This window comes from Cupressus sempervirens, chromosome 7 (assembly GCF_028749045.1).
Source record: "Cupressus sempervirens isolate cs-2001-9-10 chromosome 7, ASM2874904v1, whole genome shotgun sequence".
NCBI classification, from domain to species: Eukaryota; Viridiplantae; Streptophyta; class Pinopsida; order Cupressales; family Cupressaceae; genus Cupressus; species Cupressus sempervirens.
This window is the reverse complement of record NC_143124.1, coordinates 331,640,892-331,661,424: the sequence shown is the minus strand read 5'-3', so window position 1 is coordinate 331,661,424 and position 20,533 is coordinate 331,640,892. Positions and strand designations below refer to the sequence as shown.

At 32.5% G+C, this 20,533-nt stretch overlaps 3 protein-coding genes across 4 annotated transcripts in view; all 3 read left to right on the top strand.

Moving 5' to 3' along the window:
- LOC149546781 (uncharacterized) overlaps positions 1-14,598 on the top strand; it is a 50,583-nt gene extending 35,985 nt beyond the window's left edge. Inside the window, exons 3-6 of the mRNA XM_089794052.1 lie at positions 11,380-13,863; positions 13,947-14,012; positions 14,108-14,226; positions 14,326-14,598. Of these exons, the coding sequence (XP_089650178.1) occupies positions 11,380-13,863; positions 13,947-14,012; positions 14,108-14,226; positions 14,326-14,598 (2,942 nt within the window). The remainder of the gene's footprint in view (positions 1-11,379; positions 13,864-13,946; positions 14,013-14,107; positions 14,227-14,325) is intronic.
- Positions 14,599-14,701: 103 nt separating this feature from the next.
- LOC149546780 (uncharacterized) lies at positions 14,702-15,700 on the top strand. The gene is made up of 3 exons (XM_089791364.1): positions 14,702-14,801; positions 14,916-14,993; positions 15,238-15,700. The coding sequence occupies exons 1-3, from the start codon at positions 14,784-14,786 to the stop codon at positions 15,442-15,444; spliced, it is 303 nt and encodes a 100-aa protein (XP_089647490.1). The 5' UTR covers positions 14,702-14,783; the 3' UTR covers positions 15,445-15,700.
- Positions 15,649-18,360, top strand: LOC149546779 (uncharacterized). Of its 2 annotated transcripts, none has more exons than XM_089791362.1 (6): positions 15,649-15,966; positions 16,093-16,384; positions 16,539-16,865; positions 17,161-17,235; positions 17,343-17,620; positions 17,725-18,360. In XM_089791362.1, exons 1-6 carry the CDS (start codon positions 15,649-15,651, stop codon positions 18,283-18,285), a joined length of 1,851 nt encoding a protein of 616 aa, XP_089647488.1. In that variant the 3' UTR covers positions 18,286-18,360. The 2 variants fall into 2 exon arrangements, with proteins under 2 accessions (XP_089647488.1, XP_089647489.1); XM_089791363.1 differs by having other exon boundaries at positions 17,143-17,235.
- The last annotated feature ends 2,173 nt before the right edge of the window (positions 18,361-20,533 follow it).

The window sequence follows — 20,533 nt, the reverse complement described above, 5'->3', positions numbered from 1 at the left end:
GATTGATGGACAAATTGAAGTTGTGAATATAAGTTTAGGTAACTTGTTGATATGTTTGGTGGTTGGAGATAAGCCTGCTAATTGGGATTTGGCTTTGGCACAACTAGGTTTTTCATATAATAATTCTATGAATATAAGTACTAAGAAGACACCATCCAAGATAGTTACTGAATTTCATCATAAGGGAACCACAAAGTTGAGAGATTTGCCTACCAAGACAAGAAGAAGTGTTGAAGCTGAAGGTTTTGCAATTTTCATGAGAGATTTACATGAAGAAGTAAAAGGAAATTCAGAGGACATGAATCTAAAATATAAATAGAGGGAAGATATGAGGAAGAGACATAATTCTTTTGAAGTGGGATATGAGCTCACGCTTCATTTAAAGAAGAATAGATTTCCAGTTGGTACCTACAATAAGTTAAAAATGAAGAAGTTTGTTCCTTGTAAGATTTTGAAGAAATCTGACAGTGGAAATGCTTATGAAGTGGAACTACTAGAAGACATGGATATTTCACCCATATTCAACATTGTAAACATCTTTGAGTACTATGAATCAGATGATGAGATATAAGGTAACCTAAATTATGCTAAGAAGAAGAATGAAAATATTGAAAGGATCTTGAATAGAAAAATAAACAAGAGTACAAGTGGAAAAGACTACATGGGATACCTAGTTTAGTGGAAAGACAAGCTAGTTGATGATAGTTTTTGGACTAGACAAGCTGAGAATGGTCTTATGATTCAAGTCAGAATATGAAGAATGCCTAATGTAGACATCATTTCTTTATTAACCCCAGGTGTTTGATGTAGGAGCTTCTTCAGTCTTAGAGAAATCTTGCATAAACCAAAAATATTTCTTGTTTTTCTATACCAATCTTCTATTTGCGAAGTAGCTATTGCTACTTGTGGTTTTGTGTTATGCATGGTTAACAACATTATGAGGACCCATCCTAGATCCTTACCCTAAGAGTACAAGTTTTGAAGTTACATATTTCTCAAGTTATGTGTCATTCTTCGTGGTCCATATTCCTATGATTTTCATCCTATGTAGCATGTTAATTCATTTGGTGCAGTTTACTATGTTAACGTGATGTTTTGTAAAGTTAGGAGAAAAATCCTAGTACAAGTGTTAATCCACCTCTAAGTTCACATCATTTCATGTTGAGATTTTCTATGGTTTTGGTTTATTCTTGCAATGTTGGACCTATACTATAATCAATTGCTTGACTAGCTGACTCGTGGCTTAGCTAACTATATAAGGAACTTGGTTAGATGTAGAAAGGGGACAATTCATCATTCAATAGATGACTAGTGAGATATATCATTGAAAGATCCTAGAGAAGAACATAGGATGCGAGCTTGGACTTGATTTCGTATTTCTTTATATATGGTTGAATCCTGCAATAGTAAAATTCTATACATTTGTCAACAAAAATTGGTTAGCTTCTTGACAAAATCCTTCATCACTATTTTTTTCTCAAATGTTTGATGATAGATGAGAGTGTCAAAATTTTGACCAAATGTGGCGGAAGAAAAAAGGTGAAACATTCGCCAAATGTGGTGTCCAAATTCAATTGGTTGTTGTCAAAATCTCTGAATTTTGACATTGGGAAACATCTATGGTCAATGAGGATGCTAGATAGCATTGACGCCATCCTTGTCAAATTTTTTGTCAAAAATGAATAGTTGGCATTGAAGGTTTGATGACAATAAGTAGTTAGCATCAAAATTTTGATGAAGATAATTTGTCTAATTTTTTTTGGGTATTATTGACCATTTCTATCTGCATAACTTGGTTAACACTAGAGATTGAGCTACTCGGCCAAAGAAAAAAATGAGCCACTTGGCACCAAAATATATTGGCACTCAATGAAAGAGAAAACTGAGCCAACACAAAATGTTAACTACCAACTTTCGCGTGTTAACCCACTACAAAGAATCCAACCCATTGAAAATATCTTAGATCGATTATCAATGATGGGATGAATGGTGGCAAAAATAACCAACATTCTTGGTGACTCAATGAGATGCTTTCTTGCTAAGAATAAGATTAGTACCCTTGAGAAATCCATTGGGCATAGAGTCACTAAAAGAGAATGGCACATTATCCCACTTGCAGCTTCACAAAATTTGCAACCAACAAAAAAGCAAAAGGGTTTTGATGAGCTCCAAAAAGCTCCAGAAAGTTCCAATAGAAGAGGGAAAATGTGCTTGTGCACTTCTTGGAAAGCTAAAGATACCTAATCTACTATGTAAAAGTATTTACAATTACAAAAAATCAAACAAAGCCATTAACTAGTTGGTTGAAATAACTACTCTTTCTTACAAGCTAATTTTTTCTTCCATGCATGTGGGCATTTGAAAATAGTAGCAAGCATGACAAGCATACTATTGCATGGAACTCCTTCCTAAAGCTAAGAGGCTTTCCAAAAAGAGACATTGTCATTTTGATAAAAACATACTTGCTCTTCCTTGTGATCATCACCCGCATGCTCTAGAATGAGCACGACTGGGGGCAACAAGCATTGTTGCAGAGCTAGATGCCTTGTGGGGTGTCCTCTTGATGGCTCTTGATCTAAGAAATCAGCCTTGACCTTATTTTTATGCTCTACAACCTCCAAATCCTTTTGGCCAACAAGTTTTAGCTCTGATGGTGTAGTTGGTAATGTTCTTTCTTCTTGTTGGAGTCACTCATGTTCTTCATATGGGAAAGATGACTTGTTAGATAGACATCAGGCCTCGAGCTCATATAAATCAATCGTCGACATCCACTGTGATCTCCCCATGTCACAACAATCCCTATGATGGATAAAGAAGAAAGAAACTCTTCTTCTTGGATTGTCTTCTCTATTGTAACACTGCATGCATGCTGAGGAGAAAACTCTTGCACATCAAGGTGTTCCTCAACAAGGACATGAGTGTCCTTTTGACATTCTTCCTCCTTAACCTCCTACTGTAGCACATGTTCTTCAATTGATGGCTTCTCTTTTGATGTCTTTGATGTGGAAAAAGATATATCCACTTCTTCATTAACAACAAAAAAGGGAAAATTGTCATTTGTGGGCTCACAATCATCAACATGGGGAGGATTTTGAAGTATAGGCCGAGATTCATGGCAGTGTGAAGTAGAAATATGAGGAGGTATTATTTGTTGAAAGTTAGCAAACTTTCTCCTTGGAGGCTATTGTGCTTCAACTTCTTTCATTTGGACAAGCTTGAGCCTTGCCTCCTCCTAATATTTCTTATGTTTTAATTCTTCCTCCTGCTGCACCTTAAGGAGGGCCTGGTGAGCTTCATCAAAAATGTCAAAAGCATCAGACACCATGCGACAAACATAAGGTTCAGTCTCCCACATCTCCTTGTCATCTTGCAACTCCTTAATCCAAGAAGTCATAATGAACATAACATAAGAAAAGTCCCTATAGTCCGTATTTGGGTATGTATTTTCAATAAGGTTTTGAAATGCTTTTTTTGAGTTAACTATGAAATCGGTAAAAATCTAGATGCAAAAATAAGATATTGTTTAAAACTTCCAAATGGGTACTCAAGAATGTAAAAATGTTTGTATCATGTTGAGGTCTTTTTTGAGAAAAGAGAAAAAAAGAAGAAGCTATTGCTGATCTAAACTATTAACTGGTTTGCATAGTTCAACCAAACAAGGTTAAGGAGCCAAAAATGGTTGAAACACATTAAAGAGGATGATGAAACAAGATGTTAGAACTCTGATTGAGAAGTTGGTTATCTAAGTTAGTGAAGATCCTATAGTAGTGGGAGTAAGGGTGCTTGGAAGGATAAAGTCCTTTGAATGAACTATAAGGGAATATGAAGAGTTATTGGTTGGGTGAGTTGCCCTTGACCTTGGAGGTTAAGAACTCATTTTTGGGTCAAATTCTCTTAGAGAGATCATTACACCAATAAGTGAAAAGCACAAATTCCACTTGCATCAAATATGCAGTGTATCCAATAGAAAAGAAAAAAGAGCATTGCTATAATTTAAATATAAAACATAGATGCCCAAAGATGTTTATTTGTACAAAATTAATAGAAAAATAGTTTCCATTTTGATGATGGATGGTATCATCATTTTGTGTTCAAATTTTACAACACTCATGAGAAGATTATTAAAACCACATTGCAACTAGAAATAGTAAACATTGATCTACAAAGTTCATGTCTTAAAAGATAAATCCTCATAAATAATAGAAAGTCACTGGTACATGTATTAGAGGGTCAAAGCTTATTCATCTCGGTCATCACAAGACCCATAACAGAAGTAACATACCATTCCATGAGTATGCAAATCTTTTAAATGCACAACTACATCTATTATACAAGAAACTACTAAATGCATAGCTAAATCATTATAGAGTTTCAACATTAAACTACTATGTTCAAATCTTCCAAGAATTCCATAATAATGTGTTGATTACAATATGATGCATGAATACAATGAAACTTAACAAATCATTCAAAAAGATACAATCTAGCAAAAGGCGAAAATCCAAAAACACCTTAATAAAAATTAGAAAATTCATGTTACAGTGACTTTTGAAGTTGATGATTAAAAGTTGGTTTGAATGTTATGAGAGGAGTATATTGAGAGTTATTTGATGTCCTTTCTTGCACTTTTAATCACAAACACTTTTAACTTCAATATAACTCCCTTTTTCATTTATATAATCACACAAATCTTTTGTTTCACATATTACATCACATACAAATGGTTTTGACTTAAGTAACAAAAAATTCTTTACTCCTTTCAGCAACTTGCACATGTAGCTTCATACACATTCTTTAAAAAACTTCCTTACTAGTGACTTCAACTATAAGCTTCATAACACATCTAAAATAAATTGTCATGCATCTTCCTTTTTGTAGAAATATTGGTTTAAAAAACCATCATTTTCTAACTGAAATTTTAACACTCAACACAAAACATAAACAACATTTTCAGCTTCTTAAGTTCACACATACTCAGATCTCTTACCAACATACATCTCCTTACAGTACCCAACTTTCAACAAACGACATTACATAGGCTTTAATTTTTGCAGCCATCTCTTCTCATTGTCTTCATCTATGCTTTATAGCTATCATAGGCTCAACCTCTTCCTGTGTTGATTCCTTCAATATTCTCTAATCATTACTTTTCTCTAGCCACTGGGTATGTTCAATTTGCTTGCAACAAGTTCATACAACATGGTCATATCAAGGATCTACTACAACATGCTCCAAACAACAAAAAGATGATTTCTATATGAGAATCATTTTAAAAGTGCAATTCTAGCTACTTTTTTGAAGATCTTTGATGAATTATAACAGTGACATGCATAATAGAAACACTTTATTTTTTCTTTTGAACAACAATAATAAGGAGTTGATTACTTATTTTGAGCAAATCAAGCATAGATATTCATCATAGAGTACCCATAAATGAGAGAGATGCGGACTCCTACAATTACCAAGCCTCATCCATTTCTACTTCCATAGATAGTAGTAACAAGTGTGTGGGGTTTGTGTTTATAAACTTGAAGGGATTTGATGAGTGACATTTCCCATTTCCATAAATAGAACCAGCTAGTTTTCCCATTCATTCATTCATTCATTTCAGATTCAAGGGTGAGTATATATTTTGTCTTTTTTTGTGCCCTTGTCATCTATGTCTTTGTAGTGATATTTTTTGGTGCAAATGCAAGAAAATAATCAAGGAAATTAAGTATGCAACATGTAATCCAAATAATCCTTAATCGATTGAAAAAAGGTTTGCATAAGGCATTTTGTGAGCTCTATTTTTTTGTTGTTACTTACTTTCTACCATTACTACCAAAACCAATAAGCTTTGGCATAGGGAATTTATCCTAGGAAAGAAGGACTTACCAGTGTCGTCAGTTGATTTGCACAGCTAAAAACCTTCCTCCTACCTATGATCTATCTAAAACAAAATGAAATGAGATTTAGTTTTCTTTTTTTGTTTGTATCCCACGTTCATTGACATTTGAAAAACCCTTCCTCCTAACAGTGCACGATCTGCCTAAAACAAAATGAATTGAAATTTACTTTTCTTTTTTTTCTTCATATTGTGTGTTCATCAAAATTTTGACACTAAACTTAATGACTGACAAAATTTCAACCTTTCAGTATATAAACAAAAAATAATTAAAATTACAAGCCAAAATGCCTAAAACAAAATGAATTGAATTTTACTTTTCTTTTTCTTTTTTCTTCATATTGTGTGTTCATCAAAATTTTGACACTAAACTTAATGACTGGAAAAATTTCAACCTTTTCAGTATATAAACAAAAAATAATTAAAATTACAAGCCAAAATGGTCAAAATGGTCAAAATTGAAGGTCATAAACTGACCTCAAATGTAGTAGTGTTGGAAGGCCTCAAAGCTAGACATGTTTTGTTTTCTCTATATGTGAAGTTAAATAATTATACTAGTATGGTTGCATGGAGTATGGCCTCATGTTCTCTTTTGGCTCTTTTGATTTGCATGTTGCTTCTACGTGTAACTCTGAGTAGAGGTGTTTTTAGGTTTACGTTGGACTTATTCCATCTTGAATATGCTTCATCCTAGGTCACTTCCTTACTTGAAACATGATTTAAACAATCACTTTATCTTGTCAAAATCTAACTAATCAAGTGCCCATTATAGTTTCCTCTCATAACTCAACCTTTCCTCTATGTGCTATTGTTATGTCCAACTTCTCAAATCCTCTTCATCAATCATCTAGATGTCACTCAAATAAGATAGAAAATTGTCTCACCAATGAGGTTTGACATTAATTACAACATAACATTGTTCCAATTATAGTTTCCAACAATCTCCCTCTTTGGAATTGATGGCAACACATCTAGTTACCATGCAATCCACAACATGTACTACCTTTTGCATATCCATCTATGTTTAGTATCGGATCTTCATTAATATCCTCAACTTTATTATAATTCTCATCTTTTCATCCAACAATCTCTCTCTTTAAATTTCATTTTGATTCTCATCTTTGGAACTGACATAAGCTATGAACTCCCTCTTTGACATATATCTTCTAAATTTTAGAGCTTCTTGTAGAAACAACTCTTCTATCTCTTACTGACCCTTTCATGTATGGATTCTCTTTATCTTGTTGATATAACTAACGCACTCTCCCTCCTTTTCATTTTGTCTTGGTATAATCTTCCTCTTTCTTATCACTACATAGGTAACTTCTTCCATATTCTCCCTCTTACTATTTTTAAGCCATGGTAATTGAATTACATAATCTCCATCTTTGACAAAAATGCCGAAGAAATGTTACTTGTACATCTTTTCCATGTACATATTCTTATGTTAGTATTGAATTCTCCATCTCTCGTATGTGTATGACTTATTCAACATTCTTCATTCCTTTACTACTTTAGGAAACTCCTAAATAAGACTATCCACATCAACGTGTAAGATATCCTGATCAAATCATTTGATGCAGGGCTCTATCTCAATTTATTTAGCCTTGTCTAGGCGAATCACCCCTAATTTTCCTCTTAGATATTCATGAACATCCTTGGGTAAAGCCTTAGTAAAAATATCTTCTATTATCTCCTTGGTGTTTACATACTCCAATCCACTTCTTTGTCTTGAACTAGCTCTCTCAAGTAATGATACTTGATAGCTATATGTTTTGTCTTTGTGTGCATCACTAGATTGCTTGATATATTTATAGAGCTAGTGTTATCACAATAGATAACAATTGGATTAGTGATTTCTTCCTTCACTCCTTTAAACAATTGCTTGATCCATATGATGTTTGAACAATCCACTCCTACTGCCACATATTCAGCTTCAACTGTTGATTAAGAAATATTGTTCCAGTTCTTGCTTGTCCATGAAACTAGTCTCTTTCTCAAAAAGAAAGCTTCTATGTTTGTCCTTTTTTTGTCATCAATATTTCTTGCCCAATCTGAATCAATGAATACTTTTAGTTCAAATTTATGATTCTTCTTGTAGTATAATCCATAGTCTTATGTTCCTTTCAAATATCTCAGTATCTTATTTACTGCTGTCATATAATTTTCTATAGTATTTACAGAGAATCCTTCAACAATCCCAACTACTAATACAATATTAGGTGTGTTATGCACAACATATTACAATTCTCTAATCATTAATCTATACAATGTCTGGTTCACATTAGTAGAATCATCGTTCTTAGATAACTTGGGTCCTATAGCCATAGGTGTACTTACTAGTCTTTAATCTTCCATTCCAAAAGTTTTCAATATTTCGTTGATATATTTTGATTGAGTAATGAAGATACCTTGATTCCTTTGATATACTTGTAAACCAACAAAGAATTTTATCTCATCAAACATAGAAATTTCAAAATCTTTCTTCATCTCTTTTGCAAATGATTTGCATAATGTGTCCTTTCCTCCAAACATAATATCATCAACACAAGGTGTCCTTTCCTCCAAATATAATATCATCAACATAGATTTCAGATAACAATACATCATTATTACTACCAGTCTTCAAGTATAGGTTGTTGTTATCATTTGTCCTAGTAAATCCAATCTTCACCAAATAATTGTGCAATCTTTCATACCATGTTCTAGGGGCTTGTTTCAAACCATATAAAGCTTATGTAGCTTACAAACCATATTCTTCTTATAGGGGTCAACAAATCCTTCTGGATGATCAATATAAACTTCTTCTTCTAGGGTATTAAGGACCTTAAGAAAGATCATGATCTTCATAGTAGAAATTTTAGGAATTTGTAAGTATGATTCAAGATAAGTTATGACTAGTTATTATTGTGGATAAATCACTCTTTGACTAGACTATTTAAAAATGAACAAGTGTAAAATTATAGTTTATATCTAAGGGAAACTTGTTCTCCCCCATTGCTATTGTCGAATTAGTGAAGACAAATGAAATTTGGGCTAGAGGTGTGATAAAGAAGAACAAAGTTGTTGTCGAGGATAGAGGTATGGTTGGGTGGGAGAAGGAGATGGCCACTATGCTCATACCAAGGATCATATTGAGGAGTAAAGACAAGGGCTCCACCCCATCGACAACATAGTCAATAAGGTTTGTAGCATTGATAAAGAAATCATGCAAAATAATGATATTTTATTAAAGGTTCTATAAGATCATTGGGGTGTTACTCCCATAATTTTGTGCTTTTCGATAGCTTTTTTTTTCAAATAGATAACATTTGGAACTTTTAGCTAGTTTTGGGTTTTGTGATAGGGTTTAAGTTCCCTTCAAAAGTAATTTTCCTTTAATGAAAAGCTATCAACTCAATCATAAACTTACATTATTTGACTAATTAGTTTCTCTTTCATTTTTAGTTATGGCATGATATTTTTTTGAACAAGTGTGTAATTTAAAAGAAATATTAGTTAATTTTACACTATTGTCTAATCCTCAAGGTTTTGAAATTCACCTTCCTTTTCTTATTAAAAATTGAAATATGATGCTTCATTTTATAGTGTCTTTTTTTCTTTCTATTATGCATATTTCGTAAACCTAGTAGAGTTGTTAGTATTGTTCAACCTTTCTTCCGATTTGGGGTTAATATTGATGTGAAAACTATAGAATAATCTATTTCATAGATGATGCTAGAAATTTTCTCCAACTAGAAAAGTGAAGTGTAATTGGTCTCAATGTGATATTATTTTTTATTGTAGTTGGCAAATAGTATGGATCAATTAATGAAAGTATTGGATGTGTTAGACATCAACCTTAGTACCTTATCCACTTCATTTTCATATTCATGTACTTTAAATATTGAGCTAGTATGGTTAGATATGTTAATAACCATTTTGTTAGAATCCATACATGAATCCATAACATATTTAAAAGTGTAGTGCATACATGAATAGTATAGTGAATGAATATAAGGTGTAGTAATATGTGATTTATATCCATTATCAACACACTAATTAAATGATTGAAGACTATGTTATAGTTCAATTTCGTGCCAAGAATATTCTAAAGAGTATTTTCAAAGATATTAAATTTATATTATAGTAAAATATTATTAATTGTAGAAAGAAGAAAAAAAGATGCAAACATGCTTGAAGAAAACACATGTAGTCTAGAAGCTATTATTGGGAAGGAATTATTGCAAGAAAACATGATGGTAAATTTAAACAACTATATTACTACAAAAGACATAAATTTATTCTAATACTAGGTGGTAACAAGAAACTTCAAAAATCTAATTTGAACAAGGTGAAGATAGCTTATCATAAATTGTAGCCAATTTACACAATTACCAAAGGTAGATGCAAATAGAAATAATTTGTATTTGAAATTTTCTAACAAATTGGATTCGCAAAATACATAATAATTAATATATATTTCAAATATGTAGAAACAATAATAAAATCATGACATGAAATTACCAAAATGTAAAAATATCATAAATTAATTAACAATTAGATTTTCCATCCTCATTAAAAAATCCTTGAAAATGAAAATGGAAACCTTTAAAAAATTATATGACAACTATCAATATATATATATATATATAATGTGTTTTCAATTTCAATGAAGAGTTGAAGTTGGTGAACAAAAATCAAATTTTAACATGTTCACATATAAAATAATCCAATATGTAACTAAATAACAAAATAAAGCATTGAGAACTCAAATAATTCCTCACTTAAAATTAATGCAAGATATCATAATTATTTTTTAATAGTATAAAACTAACTAGTCAAACTAAGAAACCAATGGGTTGATTATTTTGATATAGATTAATATCATGCTTATAATTGAAAATTGAGAGTAATAAAGAATTTATGTTACATTTTTATAAGTTCATTATAGAAAAATAAAGAATAAAAATATGAGTTGATTATTTAAAATAATTATACTCAATCATTTAAAAACACTTTACACTCCGATTTTAAAATGAAACACAAATAATTAGATGAAAGATCAAAATATAAATATAAATATAAAAAATAAAACAACAACCAGATTACTAAAGATCGAAATAATTCATGATTGAAGATATCAATTATTTAATAATTTGCATTTCCATTGAGATGCTTTAGACCCTCGCGGCAACCACTCCAATATTAAGGATATGATGATTGGGACGTGGAGAGCATATTTAGCGATAATATATGGATAAATAACATGATGCAAATCTTGAGTGTGTTGACTATTTAAAATTCAAGGTAAAATATACTGACTGTGTATAACCCTCTTCTTTTCTTACCATCGATTTGCGTGCAAGACCGCAATTTGGTATTTTTCTGGTATCCCACGTGCTGAAAAGAATTGTAAGCTTGATTTTGTAAAACTACACGAAAGGGAGTCAGTATTTTACTATTCACGTTGTTCTGAAGATGATATTAGCTATCAGGGACGCAACTTTCAGGCCGGTGTGCATATGACGATGTTGATATCAGTGACCCGCAAAAAGAAGTCGCTCTATTCCTCTGCGCAGATGATTGCAACTATGAGCTTCTTTACTGGCTCTTCAACTCCTGGGCGAAAACCCATTCTTATAATATGGATCTACAAGATGTTGCAGGTGGCAGAATTCCTTTCCGTGGTGCTCAGAAATTCGTAGAGATGAACAGAAAAGTTTGTTCTCTCGCCAGAAAGCTTGGCGATCAGGGCCCTGTTAGTGCACATCAGAAAGCAGCCAATGTGAGATTTACAGGGAAGGACTCAGTGAAAGATGTCCTCTCTCACATGATCGACATCGTGAATGCAGAACACCCAGAGCAATACAGCAATGCTCGTCTTCCCATGAAGAGTGCGGCTGACGATATGGAGGATTGTTTTCCAGGATGGCTGGAGCCCGGCTGGCTTGCGGATTGTGCAAAGCAGGGAGGTGCGGAGTGGATTAACATCGCAGACACATTCTGGAACTTCTTGTCCGAATGCTTTGCTGGCTGGGTTGTAGAGATTTCTGTGAGCCACGTTCTTCCAAAAATATTATGTGAGCAAAATAATGAGTGTGATCTGAACACAATAACATCAAGCCAGGAGAATTTCATGGTTGCCTCTTTCATTCTTTTCTCTCTGTCCGTTTGGAGAAGGGATATCATACACGCACCTCTGGCACATGGCTGCCTTAAGAGATATACCATGTTCAATCGGAGTGCTGCTTGTGTTGAAGAAATATTACGCTACGTGGCATCGAACAACAGGGCAGGTGATCTTCAACGTTTTAAGCAGACACTCGAAAACAATGCAATGTGGAGGTGTTACGACCACGACATGGTAAATTATGAGCTTCTAAACAAGCTTCTTGTCCTCGCATCCAGCATCAGAGCTTCTGATTATCTGGGAGTGGAGGGAAAGATAGAGATCTTTGTGGTGAAGAGTTTATTGGATTGCGGAGCTCAGCCTGGACCGGCATATGCTCTTGTATATTTCGAAAAGCTAACAGCCCTACTTGCTGCTATACGGTGCATTAAAAGTGTAGACATTGAAGCAGAGATTACAAAGTCATTGCTGGATAAGTGCGATGAGAAACAAGAAGAGCAGTTGCTAAATGCTCCAATGGAAGATGGACGGACTGCACTCCACTTTGCTTCTCGATATAATGAAGCAAATATTTGTGAAATGCTTCTTGAATACGGGGCTAAACTAGATGTTGTAGACAAAGACGGCAGGACACCCTTGCACATTGCAGTTGAAGAGAAAGATGATACAGTCGTAAATGTATTTATAGAACATCCAGGTATTACTGAATTAGTTGATTTAAAAGATAAAAGCGGAAAGAGCCCTCTAGATAGAGCGGTCCACTACGAAAAGAAAGAAATATTAGCAATGTTGTTATTCAAGTCAAAACAGCCCGAAGCTTATTTTGACAGGGTGAATCTGGAACGGCTTCTACATTTCTCTCTGCTGAATGGGTTTGTCTATGCAGTTGCAAATCTGTTTGAGAGGGGAATAAAACTACCAGGTGGGGAGTGCGATGACGAAGGTAAAACAGTTTTGCATTTGGCTGCAATGTGTGAAGATAACAATAAAGCAATGGAAATGGTCGACATGATAGCATCTGAAAATATTGAAGTAAAGGTGGAAAGCTTGGTGGGTAAACAGGACAAAAGAGGGAGGACTGCTCTCCATGAGGGGGCTTTGAATGGAAATAAAGAGCTCTGCAAATATCTTCTGATGATAAACCCAAAAATAACAAATACGAAAGACAGGGATGGGCGAACATCTGTGTATGATGCAATTAAAGCAAAACATAATGGGGAAGATGTCGTAGAGATCTTCCTTACATATTATCTCGATAGAGATACTACTCTGAATTCTTTGACAGACCGAACCGGCTTCACAGCACTGCACATGGCTGCTTCACTAGGCAAAAAATATCTGGTTGAATTGCTTCTTTCGCAGGTAAAAGAAACCTCAGAATATTTAAAGAGAAGTGATTTTGTTGGATTAACAGCCCTTCACAAGGCCACAAATTGTGGAGACCTGAATACAGTGGAGCTTTTGTTGAAAAAAGGTTCCCATCCGCTTAAAGAACGGGATTGTGATGGTCGGACCGCACTTCATTACGTGGAGAAAGCCAAAGGAGACAAAAGAAAATTGGCAGATTTGCTATTAAAAGGATGCAAAACCAACAAAGAGAAATGGCTCTTGTTATGGGCCTCTGCAACAGGCTCAGGCACCGTATTTCTTAGCAATGATGATCCACTTCACGCATTTCTTGTAGGTGAAAGGGATAAGATTAAAGCACAACTTACTACAGAAGATCTGTTGAAAACTGCTGCTGTTACAGGAGATATAGAAATGACCAAAGAACTGATTGCCAGAGGCTATCAAATTGCAGATATACAAGATAGAGAATGGAAAGATGGATTATCAGAAGAAGAAAAACATAATGTAACCACAGGTAATTTTTAAATCCTTCCTAAACGACCTTAGTATTTATATTAAAATTGCCATCCAATTAAGAATTGCATGTGTTGTTCGCAGTTATAAGTCAACTTGAGAGGATTGCCCAACAGGCTAATGACCAACCTACTATATTAGATAACCTTGGTAAATATAAATCAACTATAATTTTAACTTTTGTGATACTCATCTTCAATTTTTCTCTACATATTTTTTTTTGAAAAAAATTCTTAAATTGTCAGGGAGAATTGATTATGCTCACGGACTGGCTGCATTACTTTTGAATCCTTACATAAAACCTCCCATTGTTGTTGGAATTTCTGGATCGTGGGGGATGGGAAAATCAAGCTTAATGGCACAGGTATCATGTACAGTTTTGATTTTAGATTTATATATACAGACATTTTTTGAAATACAAGTCAGTTCATCTAAACTTCTATTTTGTTTGTAAACAATTCAGACAGAAAGCATTTTGCTAAAAACAGCAGCTCAAGTGGCATTGTTGCCATCTTCAAAATTATCAAGCTCATCTTTAGAATTGCCTAATATCCCAATCCCTGAATTATCCATAAAAGGTAAAAAGAAATATGAAGAAATTAAAAGACATGTCAACTTTGAACAAAATGGTAAAGAACCCTCACTTTTTACCATGATGGATAAGATTCGGAGCTGGGTAAAGAATATTAGCAAAGAGGAATCTCAAGCTGAGGTAATTTCTTCAATGTTAAAATAGATATCTTTGCTTCTAAACGATACGTATTTGTTTTTAGAAAAAATACAAATAAAAAATAGTCATTGAATTGTATATTGAGTAATCCATCGTTTTGCTAATTTGGACAAACCAAACGGGATTCTCTTGAGGAATTTCTAAGTAGTTACAAAGCTGAATATCGGAAGATTTTTAAGTCACTTGCTGCAATGGATAGCAAGGATATGGTAAGAGTAGTGCTAGATTACCATGAAAGGAGATTACTACTTAATGCTCAGGTGAATTAATTCTATACAGTTGAAATTTGGTTCTCAACAGCAACTATTTGTTCTCGTTTTCAGTTCAGAACCAGGACACGAAAAGCTCATGAACCTCAAGGCCAACATTCTGATTCTCTATTGCGAATTGCTAGGGATACGGTAAAGATTTAAATTTAGCTAAGAATTATTTCAATATATTTTTATTCTGAGATTTTATTTCAAATATAATCTTGTTGAGTGAAAAAATTTAGTTGGTAAAAATATGATATTTAATTAAAATGACTTTGTTTTTTTCGTAGCTCACAATGAATTCTTTATTGTCAAAACAAAATTTATTTAATTAAAATGACTATTTATATCATAGCTCACAATGAATTGTTTATTGTCAAAACACAATTTTCAGCCATCAATAGGAGATTCTCTACTAGAGGAAAGTGTTCCTGCTATTTTGACTGTAAATTACAATGCATGGAAATATAAGAATGAAACAGAGGCATTGGCAGGGATGGCTGTTGAGATCACGAAAGAGTTGGAGGGAATAATGAGTAAGGCTCAATGGCTTAGTACATGCTGGAGGAACACATGGAAAAAGAAGAAATATAACATATGAATTGAAATTATTTATCCATGTCTTCTTGCAATAGTTTTGGCATGCACAATTACTTGGATTTTATGGGTACTATTAGACAGATCAGACAAATTCAAACATTGGGCAATACCAAAATATGCTTGTTTACCAACAGGTATAGTCATTATAGGATGGACTGTCACAAAATCAGCAATAGGTATTTTAAAACCAGTTAGTACACAGTTGATGAGCTATGTATCATTCCCAGATCATACAGACAAACTTGGTTATCAAGAAAGGGTGATATCAGATATCACCTTTTTAAAAGAAGAAATTGGTAAAAGGCCATGTCTAGTTTTCAAGGCCTATTCGTGGGTATGTACCATGATTTCTGCACTATGGCTCTTCTGTTTTCAATGGTGGTTCACAACATTATTTTTCAATCCTAAAACCGTTGGAAAGATCACATCGATTCCAGAAATAGCCCTTGCATCTGGGACCAATCTTCGAATAATTGTGTTTATTGATGATCTCGATCGTTGTCAAGAATCTGTGATTTTGCAGGTGTGCATAAATTAATTTGTTACACTTTTTATCTAGTAAGATTGAATTCTTAGTGTGATTAGTAGACTCGCAATTAATATTTGTGCTTCAATTCAAATGTCTAATATAGTTATGTATTTTCCATAGGTTTTATCAGCCATCAATCTTGTATTAGCAGTGTGTGAAATAAGTGTGGTTTTAGGCATTGACAAAGGAATGACAGAAAGGGCTATAATTAAAAAGTTTGGAGATATGAAAACGAATAGATCATTCAAAGATAATCAAGAACTAGCAGAAAAGTATCTACAAAAGATCATACAACTTCCACTTGACCTTCCTGATCCCAGTGAAGAGCAATCAAAAAAGTTTTTGGAAGGACAGTTGGGCATTTTTGAAGATTCTAAAAAGACTGTTGCTCCAAAATTAGAATCAGATGCAGGTATGGGCAATATTTTAAGGCATATAATATTTGTAGCAAGTAGATATAAAGGATTAATGCAATGTTTTAAAATAAAACTAACGTATTTTTGTTAGTAACCTTCATTTTTTAGATATTAAAGAATTGATATGATGTGAACATTTGTTAATTACAGAGGGTGGAAAGTCGAGAAAATTAGCATCATCGAATACTAAAGGAGAAACGGGATTAGAAATTGATTCAGAATCCAATGCAGAGATGGAAACGGGATTAGAAATAGTTTCAGAATCCAATGCAGAGATGGAAACGGGATTAGAAATAGTTTCAGAATCCAATGCAGAGATGGAAACGGGATTAGAAATAGTTTCAGAATCCAATGCAGAGAGGCATCCTACAAATGGTGCAAACGCGGCTTCCAAATATGACAATACAAACAAGATTTTCCATTATTTGAAACGACTACCGTGCAAACTTTTCCCCTCTTTTTTAAGTACTTTTTATGGTTGGTATTGACATAAATTTTTATAGTAGTTTTATTTTATTATTTAAATTGTTTCACAAATAAATTATTTTGATTTATACATGTAAAATTAATCTTTACCTCGAACAATAGTTTAAATAGATGTATAACTAGTACATTAAAAAAATATATATGGACTCAATCTAATTTTATTAAAAGAATATTATATCTTAATTTTTTTTCCTAATAGAAGAGGGACTATTTGATTGGAAATATCTTACTACAAATAGCTTAACACATGTTTACACGTTTAATGTAGGATGGAAGAATGATGCAGATCCAACACCACATATGAGTGAAGCTCAAGAAGGGGGAGATGTATCCATTCCTAAAGATGTTACACATAAAATAGGTAATTATTAAATTAGCTTTACTTTATTTCAAGTTATTTATTCTTCATTTTAAAAGTTCTCATTAATATCATCAACTATTTAGATATTTTATACATGGTAAATGCAGGTAACAAAAATTATTGGTCACAGATTCCTTTAAGGGAGTTATTATTTGTTAGATACAGCAAAGGAGAACAAGATGCATTTTGTTATTTTCAGAAGTTGTCAACAAATAGCAGAAAGTTTCCTCGAGAATGGAAGCGCTTCTTGAATTATCATAGACTAGTGTGGTATATATTTTATCTCACAGGAGAAGCAAAGGATTTGGCTGGTTGGCAAGTACAATTCATCGCCTGGATATTTGTTTGCTGGGAATGGGAAGAGAACATGAACTTTATTATTCAGGTACATATCAAACTCTTATAATTCTTTTCAAGTGTACTAATTTAAAATTCAAATAAATGGAGATGCTAATTTCTAATTCTTATTTTTTATTATCTTGCATGCAGAAATGGAATGAACTCGATGTTTTGAAAACAAAAGATTCCAATCAACCTTCTCTATATATGATTGTAGACCATTTTATAGAACTTGAGGAAAACAAGTACATCAAGGGGATTGCAGGCCCTGAAAAAATGGAAACAAATGAGGTTGTCCCTAAAGATAGTGATAAAAATGACAAAAATAATCAAATAGAATCTAGTAAGGGTAAACAAAAGGTATTAGAAAAAGATTTTGAAAAAATGGCTTTGGAGGTAGATGGGAGTCCATTGGAAAAAATATTAAGGGATGAGTTGGATGCATGGAAAAGAGAGATTAAAGATGAGTTAAAGAAAGAAATTAAAGATTTGAAGGACCAAGTTATAAAACAAAATAGTATGAAGAATACAAAGAGAGAAGAGGAAAAGAGAATAAAGCTAAAGAATTGGAAGAGAATGAGGTCAGCTCTATACAAGTATGATGTTACAATGGTTGGAATCCTAGCTTTTCAAAGGTTTAGATTTTATTGCATAGCTGGATATCTTTCATGGCATCTACAAGAACAAGATGACCGTTTGATCAATGTCTAAATATTGATTATTTTTATTGCTTTATGTACATAATTATTCAGTAATGTAACTATTACATTCATTTTTTGGAGTTGATATGTATGACTCATCAAGTATAAAATATTAAATAAAATTTAATTGCTAATATATAGTTCAAAATTTTGTTTTTTAAAATCAAATAATTAGTATGCATTATTTTTTAAAAAAATTGTTGTTTAATTTTAAGGCAATTTCAATGTAGCCTTTAATTAAAATGTAATGTGCAATTGATATGATTTAGTAATTAATATTGGTTTTGAAATGAAAAATGTTGTTTCAATAAGAATATCCTTTAAATGATTAAAAAATTATATGCAAACTTCTATTTATACGATAAGGTGAGGAAAATTGATGAGTACATTGAAGCTTTGCTTCTCTATAGCAATGAAACACTATGAGGTAATCACATATATTTTATAAAAGATAAAGGAAAAATATACTCTCATCTTTCAATGTGCCTTAAGCAGGGTACATGGACTCTCTTATGATCATATGCTGGTAGAAAATTGATCAAGAAATCCATTACTTTGATCATCAAGCATTCAAAAGATTCTTATTCTTGAAAGAATATTTAAATATGGAGGCAAGCTATACAACATACACTTTGTCTAAGAAAATAAACTTAAATATAAAATTTGAGAATTGAATACGAAATAACATTGTTGAATTTTAATATTGATGCATTAAAATTTGAGAATTGATTATGAAATTATATTATTGAATTTTAATATTGGCTTTGTCTACTACAATTAGTGATAATTATATTTAATGATCATTTAAACAATTTACTGTTACATTTTTGTTCCATATGAAATAAAATATCATAGTATGTTAAATGAATAAAATGTCCTCCAATTTAGGAATCTTGTATGATGTTGACGATTATACAGTGCAAAATAATAAGTTTTGGAAACCTATGAGACAATAGATTCCTTATGTTTGAAGGAAAAAGAAATACCATTTTTCAATGTGGAGTCTTAAGATTTCTAAGCTTTTTAAAGGTTAAGTGCTTTATTGGTTAAATGTTTGTGGATCGATTATATGTACATATGAAAAATCATAAAATGATGAAAAATGGATTTTATAATGATGTCAAATTTATGAAAATAAAATATTATTAAATCCTTTTATTATTTATTTATATTGTACTATTACTTAAATTTATATTATATAATATTAATGTATGCATCATAAAATTGTCTATTATTAATAATATATTATGTTGGTGGTATAGCTTTGTTTTTGTGTGTGTGTGCGCATGCGTGTGTTAGATGTATTAATAACTATAGATTGTTATAGAGGAACATATGGCTCTGTCAAAATTTATTTATCAATGTGGAAGGAATGACAATCTCATAAATATATATCAACAAACAAATATTGGAAGATCAAAGCACAACCAAGTAAAATGCAACTATTCATAGTCAATTATATGAAGGAAACCCTTCATTTTTGTGCTAAAAAGTTATATACATAATACTAAATTTATGGTCAGATAGGCACTACCAGCTTGGAGCATATAAGGATAACAAAGTATGAAGCACATGTGGGTCAGCAACACATAAGGTGATAAATGCATTATTATTATTCTTATATATTTTGTTTTAAAATAAGATATTTCACACACACACACACACACACACACATACACACAGTTGGCATCTCTAACCATTGTTGTCTATTAGTGTCAATCACTTAATCATTTACAAGGCAGAGTTAGATGGTCATCACTGCAATTGAACTACTCTATATAGATTGAGTCATGTACATAAGCAAGTATGTATCGAGTTCTATAGGAGCTGAGTAAGTTTATAATCACAGAGCATTTTCTATATGAGTCAAGCTCATTAGCAACTAAGCAAGTATCGAGCACTAATGTGTGAAGTCACATAGTGTCTATCAAGAACAATACAAACCAAGCAACAAAAATGTCGAGCATCAAAAAACCATAAAGACCGAGCAATACAAAGTTTACATAAAAGTGAGGAATGGAACAAAGTTTTAGGCAAAATGATTAGCAAGCCGACTTGGAAGGAACATTTAATTATTTTAGAAGTTGTTATAGAATATTTAATACTTATAGATTTTATTATAGAACATTTAATACTTATAGAGGTTGTTATAGAATATTTACACGATGTGGATCACAAATCCCTATGTTGTGTGTTCAACGATCAAGATGAAGAGGCAAAACATGGAATCATCAAGAAAACTCTTTACGAAACTTTTT

What these genes read in the sequence shown, in the direction of transcription:
- LOC149546779 (XM_089791363.1), top strand. Translation starts at nt 15,649, where the DNA reads ATGAGCTATGTATCATTCCCAGATCATACAGACAAACTTGGTTATCAA. An exon ending in TTTTTTAAGTACTTTTTATG is followed by an intron (nt 16,866 to 17,142) that starts GTTGGTATTGAC and finishes CGTTTAATGTAG; the next exon opens with GATGGAAGAATGATGCAGAT. An exon ending in AGATGTTACACATAAAATAG is followed by an intron (nt 17,236 to 17,342) that starts GTAATTATTAAA and finishes TGGTAAATGCAG; the next exon opens with GTAACAAAAATTATTGGTCA.
- LOC149546780 (XM_089791364.1), top strand. An exon ending in TGCGAATTGCTAGGGATACG is followed by an intron (nt 14,994 to 15,237) that starts GTAAAGATTTAA and finishes CACAATTTTCAG; the next exon opens with CCATCAATAGGAGATTCTCT.